This window comes from Tetrao urogallus (assembly GCF_951394365.1).
Source record: "Tetrao urogallus genome assembly, chromosome: 1".
NCBI lineage: Eukaryota > Metazoa > Chordata > Aves > Galliformes > Phasianidae > Tetrao > Tetrao urogallus.
The window spans coordinates 158,288,033-158,308,732 of NC_136813.1; the positions used below are offsets into that span (position 1 = coordinate 158,288,033).

A 20,700-nucleotide genomic window follows, 5' to 3' on the forward strand; every position below is an offset into this window, starting at 1 on the left:
AACATGAATTTTAAGTAAATGTTTTTGTGCCTGTTTCTAAACCAGGGATATGGAGGTAAAGAGAAGGCATTCATTGCAACACAGGGACCCATGATTAATACTGTGAATGACTTCTGGCAGATGGTTTGGCAAGAGGACAGCCCTGTCATTGTTATGATCACAAAGCTGAAAGAAAAAAATGAGGTATGACAATTAGCCAAACCAAGAAATTTTTCCAATAGTGCTGCATGCTATAGAATGAACCTTAGCAGATTTGAAAGAAAACCAGCAGTTAACCAGCCCTCAAATACATGTTAATGGGCAGTGTAAAAAACGTCAGTGTTCTCATAGCCACCAGTTGCAATTGCATAGCCATCAGAAGAGTCATATTAAAAAAAAAAAAAAAAAAAAAAGGCAGAAATTACATTTTTGAAATCTGTGCTGTTGGGTTCATAGTGTTCATGACGCATCTGGATGACGTGCTGCGTGATATGGTTTAGTACTAGTGGTGGCAATGGTGATGAGGAGACGGTTGGACTGGATGATCTTATAGGTCGTTTCCAACCTAGTGATTCTTCTTCTAGTTTATTAAGAAACACCTTGTTTACTTGTTGGTTGCTTCTGGGCCTTCTTGCTGATTACTTTCTGTTATGTAAAGAATAGATGTACAAATGGGTAGTATCACGATTAGAGGTTTCTTGGCATGGTTGAAGTTTACTCTTTGCTATAAACAGTTTTCTAATAATTCCACATACTACAAATCATCTAGATTATCCCAGAAATATGGTTTGGTCTCCCAAATGCCAGTACTATGGAGAGACTTAACTGGAGTGGAAATATATGGCTCTTTACCTTAACACCAATTGCAGGTGACAATTGCATTTGAATGGCTAATGGCTATCTAGCTGCCTGTTATACAACCAGTGACTTTCAGTGATTTTCAACTATATCTTTAATAGCTTGATCTAGTATTTGTGTACATTTTTGCCAGACTTTCCTTGGTAGTGCCAGATTTTACTGCCACACACGAGGAATAAATACCACTCTCCTGTGATTTGGAGAGTTGCAACCAAAAGAAAGCTCTATTTTGAGGGTTTGAAAGTTACAGAAGTGGTTTATAGGGCTTGTGGCAGAAGAGAGACAGGTGTAAAAGAGTTCACCTTCTTTCTTGTGTCCAAACTGATAGATGAAGTAGCTCTTCCCTACTCCAGGCAGGTGTTTCTACCATGTTTCAGCATGTTTTCAGGTAAGCACAAGGGCCATGTTGCCTCTGTCTTACTCACCACCCTGCGCTTTAAATTCAGTTGAATGTGATGGCAGAGAGATTGATTTTTTTCGGACAAAGTTCCCAGTCTCAGAGATCAGGGGACTGAGACTGTGTGTGCATTTCCAAGGCACACAAACTCACTGCTCAGTTTAAAGGTGGATTTGTTCGACATACTATTCCTTCCTTCTGCATTTGACCACCGTTTGACTCTTTGTCACAGGGAAACATGAAGCACTTCTAACGTGAAGTGGCTTTAAATCCAGGTGATTTTAAGAAAGGTGTATATAAAATACAGATTGGTGCTGGAGAACATCCAGAGATTTCTTTCCAAAACAGGTGCAGTTTTGAACTAGACTTTTCATGTTAGTCCCCAGAAGCCTACATTAAAAGCATTACTTCTGAAAATATAGGAAACTCACCCCGATGTAACTGCTCAAAAGAATAAGTATTTCACTGAGGAAATGCTGACTGTTTAAACACTCACATCTGACACTGTGTAAGAAGAATGACTTGAAAGAAATGCTCAGTGATTTCCAACGTGTCAGGAAGCCCTGTGTTTACCTGAGTTACGCAGTCCCTCAGCTCTGGTGTTTATCCGCATTGTTGTGGCCTGCCAGTGGTCATTTCCTCCTAATAGAAAGGGGGGTGGAATCTCAAGTAGTTCCCAGGCTATAGAGAGAGGCTGTGTTTGCACAAGCTGTCCTGCCCTGTCTAGAAACCTTAGGAACTCTCCCACCATTAGTGCTTTCATTCTTAGGCCCTGATCTGCTATTGAAAAGAAAACATTTGGGCTAACTGCTAAGCTCAACCGCATTAATTTAACTGTTAAAGTATTAGCTGCCTATGGAGAGGGTAAGAAACAAAATTAATGTAATAGCACTTGATTATTTTTTTCTGCTGTCTGCTGCATTCCTCTCATTTTCGGGGAGGTGCATTTGTAATATTCACACATACAAATGCCTTCATACTTGAAAGCATGTTCATGTGCTTTTCCACATATAGCCCTGTACAAACAAACCCCCAGATCAGATTCATAGGTATAGGACCCATTCCTCTGTTGATGTATCACTCAACACTTCAGCTGTAATGTACTAAAATGTACTAACTAACATACAGAGAGGGAGCTCTGAAATGAAACAAAACACATATGGAAAACAGTAAACTCATCAATAAAGTTATGTCCTTAGCATAAATATAATTATTTGGGACATTAATGCCCTAGTTGAATATACCAAGGTTATGAATTTGCCATAGGAAGGGGAAATGTGTAAAATGGTTGTAAACACAGATTCCAATGGACTTAGTTCCTTCTTGAGATTAAAAATGGTTAGGACTCACTGTGATAAGATTTTTTTGTAAAATGGACGAAAACATAATTTGAAAGTAGAGTGCTAAGCAAAATATGTATTATATTTTAGCTGTGTGAGGAAACATGGAACAAAAAATTATTGTTTGGATTCTTTTTCATTTTGAACTCTTACGAAAAATGAAAATTGATTTGTAAGCAAGAATAATAATAATAAACTATGTCTGTAGCATTTTAAACAGAATCTGTGAAACTTTTACTCAAGTGAACGCAGTGTCTGAACAGGTTGGAAATCTGCCTGTCCAAGGAGAGTGCACAGCAAAGGAATCATAGAATTGCTTGCATTAAAAGGGACTCTTAAAAGCCATCTAATCAAACTCCCCTGCAATGAACAGGGGCACCTACAACTAGACTGAGTTACTCAGAGCCCAGTCCAGCTTGACATTGAATGTTTCCAAGGATGGGGCATCCACCACCTCTCTGGGCAACCTATTCCAGTGCCTCTTCACACTTATTGTAAAAAACTTCTTCTTCATATCCAGTCTACTCAGCACTGGTGAGGCCGCACCTCGAGTACTGTGTTCAGTTTTGCGCCCCTCACTACAAGAAAGACACTGAGGCCCTGGAGCGTGTCCAGAGAAGGGAATGAAACTGGTGAGGGGTCTGGAGCACAAGTCTTATGAGGAGCGGCTGAGGGAGCTGGAATTGTTCAGTCTGGAGAAGAGGAGGCTCAGGAGGCTCATTGCACTCTGCAACTTCCTGAAGGGAGGCTGTGGTGCAAAAGGGTCTGGCCTCTTCTCCCAGGCAAATAGGAACCCGAGGAAATGGCCAGAAGTTATACCAGAGGAGGTTTAGGTTGGACATTAGGAGAAACTTTTTCTCTCAAAGGGTGGTCAGGCATTGGAATGGCTGCCCAGGGAGGTGGTGGAGTCGCCGTCCCTGGTAGTGTTCAAGAGGCGCCTGGATGAGGAGCTACGAGATATGGTTTAGTAGCTTGTGGTACTAAGAGGAATGGGAGGGTGGTTGTACTAGATGATCTTGCAGGTCGTTTCCAACCTTGTGATTCTGTGATTCTGTGATTCTGTAAAATTCCCTTCTTTTAGTTTGAAACCATTTCCCCTTGTCGTATCACAACAGATGCTGCAAAGATGTGTCCCCTTCTTTCTTATAGCATCTCTTCAGACATTGAAAGATCACTATCTGGTCTTCCCAAAGCCTCCTCCAGGCTAAAAGGCCTCAGCTCTTTAAGCCTGCCCTTGTAAAGGAGAACTTCTACTTGAACAAATAATTTTAAAAACTTGGAATTTTAGGCTCTAATTTTAGGATTAATATGAATGAAAAAGTATCTCAACTAATCTAGGTGACCTCACTGAATCATAGAATGGTTTGCGTTGGAAGGGACCTTTAAGATCCTCTAGTTCCAACCCCTCAGCTATAGGCAGAGACATCTCTGTCCAGACCAGGTTGGTCAAAGACCCATCCAGCCTGGTCTTAAATGTTTCCATGGAGGGGGCATTCACAGCCTCACTGGGCAACCTATTCCAGTGTCTCACCACCTCACAGTGAACAATTTATTCCTGATATCTAGTCTAAATCTCCTCTTCCAGCTTAAAGCCATTTCCCCTCATCCTGTCACTACGTGCCCTTATAGAAAGTTCCTCTGCAGCTTTCCTGTAGGCCCCCTTCAGGTACAGGAAGGCCACTATATGCCCTCCCCAGAGCCTTCTCTTCTCCAGGCTGAAGAGCCCTAATGCTCTCAGCTTCTTATGGGGGAGTTGGTCCAGCTCTCTGATCATTTTTGTGGCCCTCCTCTGGACCTGCTCCAACAGCTCCATGTCCTTCTTGTGCTAAGGGCACCAGAACTGGAAAAAGCATAGTAACCTCCAGAGGACAATTCAACCTCTTAATGAATGGGCTAAATGACCCACAAAAGGTTGCCATCTCTAATCTTCTAATAAGACATGTTCTTACAAAGTTTTATCAACAAGACATGTGAATTTCATATATTACTGATTGTTTATTCAAGACAACAGAGCAATGTAACCATAGTCATGCTATGTATCCCACAGATAATATGCATCTTGTTTACTTTAAAATATACTAGCAACAATACTTGTAAATCAGGAAACATATTTTGGGAAGCATAAATAAAAGGTATTTGCAGCATTCTGCAAAAATAAAGGACTAGTACTGAGAGATGCTTTAAACAATGCATGTTTATTCTACTCAGATTACGGAAATCTTGTCAGAAATTATCTAGGACAATCTTGTTAACTCACTATTTAAAGTTCATATCACTCTTTCTGCAACATTTTTCCCTTGGCCTCTAGGCACTCTTATCTATGCATAACAAAATAGATTTTGGAATTCAGAAACTGTACTTTTTGCAGAGTTCACATAAGCATCTTTAAAGAGTAGTCATAATTTGAGTATCGGCACCATTGAGATGTCTCAGGTTTTGGAAAAACTTAAGAAGATTAGGTCCTAACATTGAGGATTTTTATATATAAATGCAAATCGTGCAATCCCTCCTGAAGTTTATCTCTCGTGCTTGAGTTACTGGCAGTAAATAGAGGGCAGGAGTAAAAAGGGATTGTGGAACTGAAGCTTTCTCCTAATTATTCATTAGTTGTGTGTTTGTCTGGTGATAGAAGCTGTTAATGTATAAATTTCTTGCCACAGCCATAAGGAAAAATAAGCAAGGTAAGAACTGAAGCATTTGTGAAAGCAGCATCACAAATGTCTGAGAATTGTTAAACCAATTTTGTTCATAGAGTTCAAATTCAGAGAAAGTAAAGCAAGTAAATAATCCATCAGCTAAGCAATCTTTTCTCCATTCAGCAGAGCTGTCTGGGAGAACCAGACTGCAACAGAAGCACTTTCTGACAAGTTCAAAATCCCATGCTCCTGATCACAGGCTGACAGTGGCAAACAGCAGGTGCCAGTCCTGATCCGAGGTGGAGCCAGGTCCCATTCAGTCGCAGAGATCCACCTCCAGAGCTGATATGTAAAGCCCAGCTGGGAGGGCTGGGATGCAAGGAGGCAGAACAGGGGATGAAGACAACCTAAGCCTACAGCCCTGTCAGAGAGGGCAGGAAAAAAGACCAAAATAAATTAAAAGTCATGTGAGATGCTGTTTGTTGTATGAACGTCCTGTTCTGGCCAGGGAATGTGCCAGGGTCAGGCACCAGGTCAGAAATAAATAATCATTAGCTGAGAGTACCAGCAGATTGCTACTCAGTGCAATTGCGACCTGAGGGGGAATTTGAGAGATGGTTGGAAGACGAGATTTTCTACAAGAAGAAAGAAGAGTCCCAGCTTCTTGCTGGCGTGCAAGTTGGTTGAGGATATTTTTTTCTAGCTTAAGCAACTTCTAAAGTATCTTGCTCATAGCTCTTATGTGTTTGCTGACTGTGTAGAGAATTCAACCCCAAGTTCACAAATCTGTGACCTATTTAGAAAGTGCTGTGAAGGATGAACGTGCTTAAAGGAACACTAAGATGCCTGTAAGAACAGAAGGAACAGGACCAGCAAAAAAAAAAAAAAAGTGGGGACTATCATGATAACAGCAAGTGAATTATTCCATTTTTCAGGTGTATACAGTGGGCGATGAGCCTTTACTGACTACAGACATGAGGTTACGGAACAGCCTTCTTAACCACTGCATCTGGCTTTTGGCCAGGTCTAAAATATACTGACCTGGGACCAGTGGAATTTCCTTTTAGGTTCAAGTAATAGCTTGAGGCAATTTTTTTTTTCTTATGCTCCTGGGATTTTCTATATTATTTTCTGTCTATCTGATCTATTTATCCCTCCCACCTTCGCCTTTATCCCTTTATTAAAATAAACCTTCAAAAATGTTAATTTCCCCACATAGCTTCTTACATATCTGGTCCCAACTCTATTTTCAAGCTGTTTGTTAAAGCAGTAACAAGCAGAACTTTAAAAAACTTCATGGAGACCGTGTTAAAAATAATCCATTGTATCTCATTAAATGCAGATGGGCTGTTAAATGAAAGTTATTGTAATGGACGGTCCCGTTTCATTGTCCACCCAGCACAAGCTGCCAGTTACAGTTCTGGGAAAGAGTCAAGAAAAACTTCAGGACACCCTGAAGGCTTTATAGCCCGCATTGCATACTTTCATTTATCAAGAAGTCTCAGGGGTTGACCAAACTATTGTTGATTGTCAGGGTACAATTGTGTATTTAGACTTTTTCCCATATTAGCACTGAAAACTACACTCCCAGGGAGGGGCATGAATTGCAGATCTCGCGGATGATAATAGCTGTGTGTCACATGGGGTGATTGTGGAACTGGTGAATGCTTTTTTTTCATACAGTTTTCTGAGTATTTTATTGCCATTCTTGGTGTCCTTGGGGAGACACCGAATTTAAGATGTTCGAGTAACTCTCCATTTGAATGAAACTCTCTGATTTGAACGAAACCAGCCAGATTGGCCAGCTTTATCTCAGAAAACGTGGCTGTCACACACCTTGCACTCTAAAGGTAATGGGCGTCTATTTTTAGAGAAGTATTTATACAGCAGGGATGTTTGCATTCAGTTCTATCAGCTGGTGGGATCAGCAGCAGCTGAAAGATCACACCTGGAGGTAAAGCCTGGCATTTACTTTGAACACAGTCGGATGTGTTTCTGGCTCATTTTTAGCAGAATTTGCTGGGAGCTGTGTTTTATGGCAATTAATTGCATTAGAGATTGTATCATTTTGCTGTGCAGTGTAAGCTACTGTTCCTTCAGCAAGTGTTTTTGAGGAAATGCAAACAATTTGGGGGATTCCTGTTCTTGTAGGACTGTCTGTTCTCTCACTGTTGGATTTTTTGGGGTTTTTTGTTTGTTTGTTTTGTTTTTAATCTGTGTCGAATATTAAAGAGAATGTTTTCTTTAGACATTATGTTTTAATTTAATAAATGAGCATTGTTTCAAAAAATGTGGCTCTCACACACTTTATACTTGTGACTTGATGAGCATCTATTTTTAGGGAAGTATTTAAATGACAGGGATGTTTGCTTTCAAGCATAGAGATACTTCAGTGGAAATGAATATGAAGTTACAGTTGATCTGAAAATATACTATTGCAGGGGAAAAATAATGTTCACTCTTAAGATACTATTTCATCATTCTTTCAGGAGACTCTTGTCAGATACACTGCTGAAATAATACAACACTACCGAGTCATTTAGAATTCTCAATCTAATTTTGTGTAACTGTAGCAAGACTGTTCCATGTATAATAGTGATGTGATGACATCTTAGGCAAAACACTTATGGCTGAATTCAGTAAGCACTTAGGGCACATCTGCACGCTTTGTTTTATCGTGGCTCAGGAGAGTAAACAGGATAAAAAGCCTTGTGAGGGCAGGACAAATTCTAAACATCTTACTCAGGAGAAAATCCCTTTTAGAAAGAGTAAACTTAATAAATCTTCAGGTTTCGGGAAAAAAATCATCTTCAATTTTTGAATATATAAAATAGTTCCTTCAATTGAACCTCAGTGAGATTTTAAAAATAAAAACAGCTGTTGTAAGCATTCAGTGATAGAGATTCATATTTGAGAACTCAGATCCTGAAAATCAGGCCTAAGTCATTAATTAAAAAGCCCACGATGTCTTATTTAGGAATGCTTCCACTGTCAGTAACGCTTTGGTTGAATTCATCTGCACTTTTGAGGCAGAGAAATTCTGTGTAAAAATTAATGTGGCTCCAGAATCTAGTTTCTTGACGAGACCAATGTTTGCTTTCCAGAAGTGCGTGCTCTATTGGCCAGAAAAAAGAGGAATCTATGGGAAGGTTGAAGTCCTTGTTAACAGTGTGCAAGAATGTGAGAACTATACTGTCCGTCAGCTCACAATAAAGGTAAAAATCTGTATCTGAGAAGCTTTGTTACTAATGCTTTATGTTTTCAATTTTAAATAAAATTAAACTGTTTTTTCAAAGAGCATACATTTTTACAAGAGAAGTAACTGAGCTGTGAAGCTCACAGCTGCAAGGTATAATTGAGACCAAAGCTGTGGAACACATCATATTGCTGCTTTGTATCATTCTGACAATAAAAAAAAAAGGCTTCAAAAACGTCCAGATTTCACTCTCTTGAATTAAATTTGCTTTGAATCTCTTCTAGTGTTGCCAAGATGAAGTAAAGGGATTTTAGTTAATGAAAGAACCACAGCATCAGCCAAAAAATGATAAGCTGTCCATGTTATATGCAGGGTGCCTCTATAGCCCATTTAAGAAACTAAAAATATAAGGAGTGCATAAAGAAAACTTCATAGTTTCATGGCTCTGACTAAACATTAACTGTGCAAAATTAGGCAGATGCTCCCATGATGCTAAGTTACTGCCCATGTAATGCTTATGTGCTATAGGACTCCATCACGAGCTCCTCCCAATGGAGCTTTGCAATAAATAAGTGATGACCTGGGGAGATTTGCTTGACGTGGGAGATTTGGGGAGATTTGATTCAGCTCTGACTGCCAGGTGTGGATCAAAGCCATATTGCCAGGCTGGAAGCATACAAGTTACTATAGTTTGTATTTACCTTCTTTGCTTGTTGAAGTAGCAACAGTCTCTGCTGGAGAGTCTAAACTGGGTGACAATACAGAATGGGTTCAGCAGGGCTTACATACCTGGAAAAACAGCCAAAATTTCTAGTGCACAAACCTTGCTTACAATTGTGTCCCTGGAAGCATGTCTGTTTCCCTCAGTTGTATCCCCTCAGTCTAATAAAAGCAAATTGTTAAATCTCTCTTGACATTCTTACCATAACATTGAGAAAAAATAAAAAGAACTGCTCACCACAAGCATGCATAAAAAACCTTGATGCTATTTCCAGCAAGGGAGTCAGTCTCGGAGTGTGAAACACTACTGGTACACATCCTGGCCTGACCACAAAACACCCGACAGTGCCCAGCCACTGCTGCAGCTGATGCTGGATGTAGAGGAGGACAGGCTGGAAGCACCTGCCCGAGGGCCCATCGTCGTGCACTGCAGGTAATTTGCAGCCTTTTTCTTCAAGAACTGACATGGAAAATGACATCAAACAGTCCTAAACAAAGAGCATATTGAGGGAAGAGTAAAATTCACCAGATCTTCCTCATGCTAATTGACTTTTTCGGTTCCTTTGTGACTTTTGGATAGAATTCCCTTGTTGCTAGCAAATCCTTTCTGAACCATTCTTCATTTCTGCTAATTAATTCTGTGTTTGAAAGACCAGCTGGAAAGATGATTTTGCTTCTGTTTCAAGTTCATGATTTGCTTTCTTTTTTATCTTGTTACATTACTATGTCAGCTAAGTCAGACGCAATGCCATGTGACTGGTTGGATGAAATGTAAGATACAGACATCGGTTACGAATTTGCAGACCAAAACACACCAGTAGTAAAACTTGTGAACATTTTCACAAAGGCAGATGGTTCTCAAGAGAAGAGTGTTACTAACACAAATTATAACGAGCTCGCAATCAGTGTCCTTGTAATCATTCTGAGGACATTCCATTTTATTGTTTTGTGTCGATTCATTGCCCTATGTTCTAATATAAGTAGTAGGAAGTAGGGCTAAACTTAAATATTAGTGGGAAAATATAGGTGAAGCAAAACAGAAAATAAAATGAATTCAGTGTTTCCTTACTTCCTTTGTCTCATAGACACGATACATCTCTTACAGTTGGGATAGTACCATTTATTCCTACAAGTCCATCAAAACCTGAGCTTTTCATCTTGAGCCACTTCTTTTCAACTCTACATTTTGGAGTTGAGAAATGGAAGCCAGATTTAAACATTATTTTGCAAATCCAGAATGTGATGAATAGGAACTTTCCTAAATTGTATCCAGCTGTTTTCATCAGGAATTGTAGCTTTCCTAAACGATGCACAAATCTGTGGATGGACAATGAGGTTCCCATTTTCCTACTATGGGTGTCATGTCTTTAGAGGAACAATGTGTCTTTCCAGTGTGAGACATGTGACAGCAAGGCCTATAATTATGAACAGGAATTTATTCGTGATTGAAGATCTATGTCTTGATTAAATCAATAGTTCAGTAACAACACAACTATCTCTACACTCACTACGCAATGGCCAATAAAATGGATAAACCCTCTCATACCACATTCTCTTGTCACATCATTTCTTCCATTTTATTCTGAGTTGCCAGTGAGGTCATCCAGTCCTTACAGAGCCTGTGCACACTTTCTCAGACCTGAGATAGAAATGCACAATTCTCAGTTATTTCTAATGGATCATTACAGGACATGCTCAAGCATTATCCTTAATCTGAAACAGAAGAGCTTTAATAATCTCTGAAAACTTGGAATTATGACATGAGTGGAAAAAAAAAAATCATTTTTTCTCTGCGTCTTCTTGTAGCCTTTCAGCATAGGGTGCTGTCTTACAGACTTCGCTGATGAGTCCATTCAGGACTTGGGATATGAGGAGGACTTTAATCATCTTAGCAAAAGAGCAGTTCCTGGTCTGCAAACACATGAAAAAGGAGTGAACATTTGTTTTGTTCCTTGAAATCAGCAGATCTGATTCTCCAAAAATAAAAGAATTTCCAAAGGGAAAAAGTTTTAAGTCAGTCTCGACAGTCTCTATAGTGGCATTAACTGGAAAGATATATAAGCTTCCTCATTCATGTCGTTCGTTTAAAGCATGTGATAAGCAATGCAAATAGCTCCTTAAAATCTGTCCTTTGCATATGTATCTAGTTCATCAAAATAAATTTGAGTTTAATGGCAACAAGGGGCTTTGAGAGCAAATATATTTTGATTATTTTAGATAGAGAAGATTTTTTCTTAAAATTATTTAAATTTTAAGAATAAGAAATAGAATAAGAAACTAATTTGACCCTATTTAGTCAGTGAAGCCAAATTCACCAACAATCTGTCCCACAATTCAATTTCACTTACATCTGAATTGTTTAAACTTGTTAGCTCTGTGCATCAGACAGATGTCTACAAATTTATTGTTATAAACTCTGTCCTTCTCTTTTTTGGTACATCTCATAGATACCAGTGCCCAAGAAGACTGGCTGTCAACTCAGGAACTTCAGCTCACTTGATCTTTTCTTACACTGCCAAATTTATCTCTCATTAACCCTGCATGGTAGGCTTAGATATCCTCACATATTTAACACTGCTGAGTCCTCTTGGAAATACTCAGTTCCAGAGGGATGTGTTCTCTCTTGAGTCCCTAAAGCACTCCTGTCTTTCATTCTGTGGTGAGTAGGTTGTGATTTGTTTCAGGTGTAGCAAATGGGTGTGGGTCTGCTAACACTTTGCACTCATATATATCAAGCTTTCATCTAAGACACTCAGTGTATTCTTCCTGGCTTTAATTTAAATAACACTTGCAATGCTCTTATGGGTCAGGCGGCATTCATACCTATTGCAGAGATGAAGAAAGCAAGGCACCAACTGGCTGTTTCCGCTAAAGCCAGGCGTGGACACCTGGACCCAAATCCATGTTTTAATCTTTTTCCTCGTATTTCCCTGCCATGCAGAATGGCAGGGAAGAGCTGCACCGAATTCCACATTCCTTAAGCCAATAGTCAAGGAAGAGATTTTCAGAAGTGCTGGGGGCTCAAGGAGGTAAAAATAATAGCTGTAATGGCTGTTTCCAAGCAGGCATCAGTAAAACCTGGAGTTGTGGTATCAAATCCTTTTCTCTCCCGCAGAATCATAGGAGAGAATGTTAACTTCATTAGCGTAGTTCTTGGTCCTTTTACCCTTGTGGTTAGAGGAAGAGCAGAACTCCTCTGTCCTTGAGGACTTCAAGTGTAGAGTCCCTTTAACTTACGCCTTTAACGTGTTTTGGTTTTTTTTGCCCTTCTCAGTGCCTACACTATGCTAGAGAATATTTGGACTTTGTGATGATAGTGGAGATTGTTTTTCTAACCATACACTTGTGTGCAAATGGGAAGTGTGTAAACTTCATGAATTGAATTACCCACAATAGTTTGACAGCTGGAAGAACTCACCCTTTCATTTCTATTTCTGAAAATGAGGTTCTTTGGTAGGAATTTGTTGGTTACAGCAATTTAACACGTCATATTTTTAGTGTTTTCCCTGTCTGTGTAATGTTTTCCAATTAATTCCTTCAGTCAGTTTGCTCCACTCATTAAATTTTGCTCTCTTTTCAGTGCTGGTATAGGAAGAACTGGGTGTTTTATCGCCACTGCCATTGGTTGTCAGCAGTTGAAGGAAGAAGGAGTTGTAGATGCATTGAGCATTGTTTGCCAGCTACGAGTGGACAGGTGAGTTCATAGAACCATACATCAGTCAAATGACATGAATTTATTTAAAATTACACTGAATTAGTTCAATTCTCCTGCACTTGTAAGTTGACCCCAAACAGCAGATGTCTTCTGCATCTTTGCAGAAAGTGTCTTATGGCCAATGCTGTAGCTGAAAGCTGTTACGAAAGGATAAGAGATAAACAAGAGTAAAGGTCTTCAGAAAGTCTGATGGGCACCAAAATTAAATGTTCACATTACTGAATGTCTAACATGCAGAGGAAGATTTAATAATTGCCAATAGCTGCTATAGATGCAGACCCAGCTGACCTGCTTCTCCTTCTGCTGATTGTAAGGAAATTTTCTTCTGCATCCCACCATGAGCTGAACTAGTCCAACACAACGAGCTTTTGTGAAGTCTCTTCTACTCCTTCTAGGCATATAGAGTTCTTTGCTTTTATATTCATACTCTTTCAGGACTTGAGTTCCTGCTGCTGTTTTCTCTTGTACAAGGAGGTTATACCACTGACACTTAGAGAGTGGACCTACCTTCTGCCATGACAAGGGGCGGGCACAGTTAGTACAGATGTTTGTGCTCCAGTCATTTTTAACAGGAGATCCACAGCATCTTGCCTTCCTATCCAGTCAGAAAAGAGGTGGGGGTTAGGGTTGGGGTAATTTTTCCATTTTTTTCAGATATGTTTTTGATCTATTTCATGATGATGTGCACATCCCAGTAGTACTTTCAGTGATGAAATGAGCATTCAGTGACCAGTGAACTGACTACTATACATTGCAGTTGTTGACTGAAAGCCAGCCTATAGCTGTTCTAACACTGAACAGTGGTTACCACCAGTGCAGGGCATTCTCTGAAGGACAAAGAGCTTATTGAAGGGTATATGCCATCTAAATACCAGAGGATGGGGGAAGGAACTATAACCCATCTGCTCTTCACAGCTTGTGTCCTAAACTCAGGAGGAGCCAGGCTGAGCCTCGTTTACTCTTCAGTAATGACTGTGAAAACCACTTCACAGATGAATGCTACTTTACATGACTGGAGTGGCTGCCATCACTTTTGCTGACTGGTATGACAGCATTAGCTGAACATTCAAACTTTCATATTTAGATCCTGATTAAGGAATATTGTTTCTGGGTAAAACTGGCTGAGGCTCTATTGAATAAAATTCTCCTGAGATAGCAACTGCAGTTGCTGGACTCTTGGCCCTCCTCGCTTTCCTTCCTGAAGCTTTCTGCTGTCTGCAGCACCCCACTAGGTCACAGGAGACACAGGGCAGCCTGGAGGCTAGAGATTGTCTTTGAGCACGAACAGATAGGGACATCAAGGCTAACACAGTGTGTGTAGCTTCTTCATACAGCAGAGTATGCCAAATCTGATGCTGCTACTCCCTCCGTTGTGCTGGCACTCCTTTTGAATTAGGCTGGCAAAGTTATTCAGTTTGAGAAAACAGCAAGGCATATGTTGCAGAATTTTCTGAAGACAGATCAAGTCCCTGATTGAATTCGCAGCATGGGAGTGGGGCTTGGGAGAAGGAGCACTGCAAGCCAGCATTGTTGCAGAATGCTTTGTTTTGTGAAACCATGGCCAAAGAGATTTGTGTTGGAGAGGAGGATGTGGGTATTGTGTACCGTGCAAGCAGTTCGCTTGGTTGTACTTTTCTTTCTTATTCTGCTTAGGGAAACAGGATTTTGTATAAAGTAAATAAATAGGGTTGCACCAAGAACAGAAAAGTCTCACGACTGCCATAGGTACCAGGTCATATAGTCTCCTTGATTAAGTCTCCAAGTCTGTACCTGCTTCTGACATACTTTTCTTCTTTAAATGGAAACAACCCATAAGGAGTGCAAATGCTGAAAAAGAGCTCAGGTCAAAGGGACAGTTAAGGATTTTTGTGTTCTGAAGCATTCTGAAATGCTGAACTGGAGCCACAATCTGCAGAAGGACCAGAATCTGTATAGCTGACTGTGTTTATGCATCACCTCCTCTGCCCTTACCCTCCCACACGCCTTCATCACAGTGGAGGTTGTAATGTGATCCTTACAGGGCAACACGAACCACTTGGAGTGTAAAATTCTCCAAGGGGAGTTCCTGACCTAAAAATCACAGCAACCGAGAAGATGGAAGAGATGAGTGGGGGAAAAAAAAAGCTTACTCTGTTTTAAATTATCAGCTCCAAACTTCTAACTCCATCCTGGTTATCTACTCATCTTATTTTAAGTGTTCTTATGGATATAGATATATATATATAAGAGTTCTTATAGCTTATAGTGTTCTTCCTTGTTTTAGTATTTTTACTATAAGATAGCCTTTTTCTCATTGCTCTTCCACTACAGTGTAGAGAAGTGGAAGCAAATTGTTCTCTGTTACATCAGTTTTTCTGTCATTATTTCAACCACAGAAATAATATTCCATATTTTCAGCATTATTACTGACAACACAGTTTGGTTAAGTATATCTTGCCAATGAACTTTCTTATATGTATTAGTAGCCATGATAAACTTGGAAAGAGAATAGAAACCTGACCCAAATATAAATATAAACAACATTCAGCATAGCAGTATCAATGACCCAAAGCTTGTTATAAGTGATTTGTGCATTTCCATATTTCTTCAAGTTTCAGAAAATACAAATTGACTGCAGAGATCTTGGTGAAGATTTCTCAGTTTTTCATATTCCCAGGCACTGCCTGAGACAAAAAGTATGTTTTTTGTGTTTTAATTTGTGATGGCATTTTCCCAGGCAAAACTCTATTACACCAAAAGCTCTTTTTCCTTTCCCTTTTCCAGCTGGTCATATTGCAGGACGGCTCTCACTCACCTGGCAGTTAGCTTATGGCAAGATTTGCTAAGGCAGAGCTTAGCAGCCCCTCAGACCACAATAGCTACTGCCAGCCCAACCAGCCCACAGGTTCATCAAGTGGCCAAGTATCACTGTAATACACAAAGCTCCATGAGATCAGCTTCTCCTGAGAGTCCTGATATGAGATTACTGCAGGTGGGATGTAAGATAAGGTCACTACAAGTGGCTTGAAGCTGACAAAATGAGCTCAACCTCCCACTAAACTCAGCTACCAGAGCTGTCTGTGGCCATCACTGTGTTACACTTCAATTACTGGCATGGCCCATATAAGCAAAGCAGCAGAGCAGAAACAGATGAGGCCCTCATCCTCGTGATGCTGGGCATCAGCAGGCTGCAATTTATTCTTTGTACAGATTGCCCTCACAAAAGAGAATACAGTGTTTAAACAGAAAACTGCCTATGTGACACCTAGAAACTTGCCTGATGTGCGCATTGAATCTTTTCATCTCTGATACCTCATCTCCACGAGGTTCTCAACCAAGTTCGTTCATGCGTGGAGCTACACCACTCAAATGCAGACCTGCTGATGGAATGAATACATTTGGTGGTATCGACTTGTGTGACTTTTCTGACATGTGGGCCCATGGCCCAATTTCTACCAATAGGAGAGCAGAACATAGAGCTGTGTTGGATGGGCTCTCAGTATAGAGCAGATGATGCTGGTAGTTATTTAGTAGTTTGAAATAGAGTTCCAATAGAGAATGAGGTGACAGCTGTTCCCAGAATGTCCCGGTTTTGTGTTCTTAGCTGCTCAGTATAACAAAGGAGGTTGTTGAGGGGTGAAAGGATCTCTCAGCAACTGCCTGTGTTGAGCTAACATGAGGAAGTGCGCCATCCACTCAAAAACTTGACCCAGGATAAAGATACAGCTATGATCTGAGTGGCTTCATAGAAAGATAGACCCTCCGCTCTGCTCAGCTTTTTTTTTTTTTTTTCCTCTTTCCCAGTTCATTTTTTTTATGTTTTGCAGCAGAAACAGGAAATGTTTGATGTGAAGCATCTTCAAGGCGTGCTGTGATATCGAGAAACTTTGCACATTCTTTAACCTTAAAGGCACATTCTTGGAATAACGTCCAATAATTTTGCTTTGGCTCCTCAGACAGGATGAAAAGAGTTTCCAGCGTGCGTCAATTCATTGTTTAAGTGTTTTGACTAATCACCTCAGGTTTAAAAAAAAAGAAATTCCAAACTCTGCATCACATTCATTCTGGAGCAGACTGCATGCAGCTGCACTTACAGCAAGCCCGAGGGTAGTGAACGAGAGCCTCCCCTCTGTCATGGCTGCCCAGGCAGACATGATGGCGGTGCCCAAGTCCTCAGCACACCAGGGTTTGTTTCTTCCAAGCACCAGCCCAGTGAGTCCCAGAGAAGCAGAGGCAGCTTTTGGAGGAGCTGGCAGTGTGGGTTAGCTGAGGACAAGGGCTGCAGACCCAGAGGTGCTGCAGCTGTGAGTCTTTCCCTCCTGGGCACAGGGAATATGACAGAGGAAAAGTCTCTCTTAGAGCAGATTTCCGCCTGAAAAAATAACACTCCTTCATGCAGCATTTTGCACAAAATGATGTTCTAGGGTGATCATTTCTTGATATTAAGTATGAGCCCTTCACAGAAACAAAGGGAATGGTCCCACGGGTGACAGGCAAAACCAAGTTGTCTTAACCTCTAAGACTTGGCCAGCAAGGATGTGCACTGCCATGCCCACACAGGATTTGGAAGCACCACAACAGCTCAGTTTTGCTTATAAGCATGGAGCAAATGCTCAGCCCCACATAGGCTTATGTATGCCCTGGGGATTTTGTGTGTTACTTCATTTCGACAGAGGTAGATGCAGGGGTCATCTCCACAAATGGCTTAGTGCAGCCAAGGCAGTTTTAACCTTCTCTTCCTGCCACATGTTGGTCCCTGGACGCTTTCCCTTCCTTCACCCCTTATCACAGTGGATTGGAGCTGGGAAACGCTCCTGAAAGCGCTGGCAGAGGGACAGAGCAGGCTAGGAAGGGGACATAGGCTGAGGAGGAAGGAAGGAGGCCAAGCAGCGCAGAGGACCAGAGCAAAGCCCTTCCGTCACCTTTAGACTCTTGCTGGATCTCCAGGCTGAAGATGAGCACAGAGGAAAGAGCGGCTGCAGGCAGCAGGCAGCCAAGAGTTATGGATTTGTGGATGTCTTTGTTGGCAAAGTGAAGAAGCTGCTGCTTTTTTGCACTGGATGGGACCATTTGGAGACTTGTGATTTAATTCCTAAAAGCAACATATCATAATAGACATGCAGCTCACTAAAAAGGGTTTTACAGTTGTCTGAGCACACTGGAGGAGTAGAGACAGCTGGTCACTTTCCTACAGAAGTAGGTATTAACTTAATCATTTTTGCTGCTACAATCATTTAACCATCCAGTAGCACTGAGGATCTGCTACCTTATGGTAGCAGACAAACTTATCTGATACTATTGGACAATATTTACCAAGGCATTGTTACCATTTTCCACCCGGTTCTATATCAGTAAGCCCCTTTGTTGCTGCTGCTTGTGATCCCATGGGAGATTGTCTGAGCTTCTGCTGTAAGGTGCCTGGCTTCTACATCACTCTGGAGCTAAATCCCTCTCTGCATTTCGTTGCTTTCGTGAAGGTTTAGCTTATGCCAAATACAATACACATCTTAATGTCATCCTTTCCCCTAAGGCCATTTACTAATTCATGTCACAGAAGTAGGCAGCCCTTCTGTGGTAAAATAAGGATGATCACATTGCTTTGAATATCCTGACAGCCTTTGCTTGATGAAAAGTGAGATCTGAACGATCCTGGTACTTTCTGAATGAAGCTCAGTTTCATTTCAGAACTGAGTATAGCTGAGTATTGCATCTGCCTCCTGTAGGACATCATCCTCTTCCTACTGCAGTTGGCACTGGATGTGCAAGACTAGATCCTCATGGTTCCACCTAAAAAAGGAATTGTTAGCAGTTGAATGTATTAAGTGTAGGCATCTACTACAGTCTGACTGTAATTAGTCCTTTTTGTGGTCAGGTTAAACTCTTTTGTATTGCTGGTGTTGAAATGAGTCACTGCTCTAAAATTTCCTAGGTTGCTGCGTGTTCAGACAGGATGCATTGTAGGCGTTAGAAAGAAGACAGGAAGAGCTGTTCTCTGTACAGGCTATCTGAGGGTCAGCGAAGGTTACATTTATACTAAAGGACAAAAATGAAAGGCCAGATTCAGAATACTCCCTTGCTCCATCTGTGGCAGTGCAGATTCTATGTATCTGGCCCTCCATGCCCAAGTGACTGAGCAAAATTCTCTATGAATGTGAATGTTGAATGTGAATGTTAATGTTGAATTTCAAAACAGGTTTTAACAATGAAAACATCGGATTCCTTCTCTAGTTCTTACTCTGATATTATCAGCACCAGCAGTTCATGCTATACGTGTGCTGGATGACATAAGTCATAAAGGAAGTACTTCTGGGTAGGAAATCTCCCTCTTGCTGAAGCAAACGCTAGGTTAAAAATTGAGAAAAGTCCTTACCTAGCCATGGAGCTGGCAGGGGCTGGAAGTTGTTGCATTTGTAACAGATAAGATTTAATTCCTCTGCCTTTTCTTTTCAGAGGTGGAATGGTTCAGACCAGTGAACAGTATGAATTTGTGCACCATGCACTAAGTCTGTATGAAAGCCGACTTTCTGCAGAAGCTGTCCAGTGAAGGCAAGGAGGTAAAACCAAATGTCTGTCTCTTGAGGTAATTTATTTCATTACCTACCAGCAGCTCCTTCAAGGAGTTTACTGCAGTGAGAAGAGTGGCTTTGAAGCCAACTTCTGAAAGGATTGTGGACAGTTTGGCAAGAGTATAAAGATTGCTGGACCTTTACTGTATATGAATGTATTGTGAGCTTCCCAAAAATGATTTATAAAGAAGGTACTGTACTGAAACTACACATGGATTTCACATATATATCTAAAGGTGGGTTAATTCTGTAATCTGGTATCTGCCGTATGGAATGTATGTATGTGCTACTGCCGGAGTCGACTGGACATAGAAACTTCTTCTGAAGAAATGTTTATCAAGTGTATAAATGCTTTAATGTTTGCAAAATGTCTTGTGAATGGACTGTCAACTGTACTGTAAAGTGCTATTACTGATTATGTGGTGAGCTTGTTTCTTGGCCACATAATATTCTTGCTGCTAAAATTGCAAGTGTTCAATAATGGATTTAAAAAAAGAAAAAGATGAGATTTAAGTCTTGTTTTTGAAAATATTCAAAAGCAGTTAATATTTTATATGGAAATATATGTTCTTCATACTATTAACTATTAAATGTGTATTTACTGTAGGTCTTACGGAGCAGCTGCAGAGCACAATGTCTGTTATTCAGTGTGTATGTGTTTACCCTCTACTGTTGACTGTCCTAGAACATGCTTCTGCTACAGACCTGAATCCAGTGTATTTGTAAATTGTGTAAGTCATTTTACTTTAAAGTTTTAAAAGAAACTTTGTAGCATATATTAAATGGTGAGGATTTTAAATATTTGTCTGTCTTTTATTAATATGGAATTTTTTGCTTACGTTGTTTATCTGCTCTATCTCTTTCAGTAAGAGATAGATGCCTTTAGTGATATGGACTGTTCCATGGCAGGTTATACAAGAACGAAAATGCTGCTATGACTGTTTCCTTACTGCTCAGTAAGAATTTGTTTTTCAGAGAAAAGCAAAGTTGGCATTATGACTTACAACACTGGGAAGTCTGTTCACAGGGTATCATGAGTTTTTAATGCAGTGATGTTGATTTTGCTTCATACTGCTAATAAATTACACTTGATATAAAACATTTACTGAAGTCTCTGGGTTGTTTTTTTTTTGCTTAGAGTAATTTGACGCATACTCTTGTACTCCCAGAACAGGCAGAGCATGGTACAGTTTGGTTATATACATCATGGCTTCAGACCACTGGAGAGTAAATCCTACTGACATTCACCAAAGTGGAACACCTGGTGAAGGCATAATCAGCAGCACCTGATCCTCAAGGGAGTTTATATTTATA

General features: G+C 40.4%; 1 protein-coding gene across 1 annotated transcript in view; it reads left to right on the plus strand.

The window, feature by feature from the left end:
• Positions 1-19,364, plus strand: part of PTPRR (protein tyrosine phosphatase receptor type R) — a gene marked incomplete at both ends in the record, with an annotated part of 144,341 nt that extends 124,977 nt beyond the window's left edge. The window contains 5 exon segments of the mRNA XM_079546006.1: positions 46-183; positions 8,315-8,425; positions 9,402-9,559; positions 12,707-12,820; positions 19,271-19,364. Of these exon segments, the coding sequence (XP_079402132.1) occupies positions 46-183; positions 8,315-8,425; positions 9,402-9,559; positions 12,707-12,820; positions 19,271-19,364 (615 nt within the window).
• Positions 19,365-20,700: the final 1,336 nt, after the last annotated feature.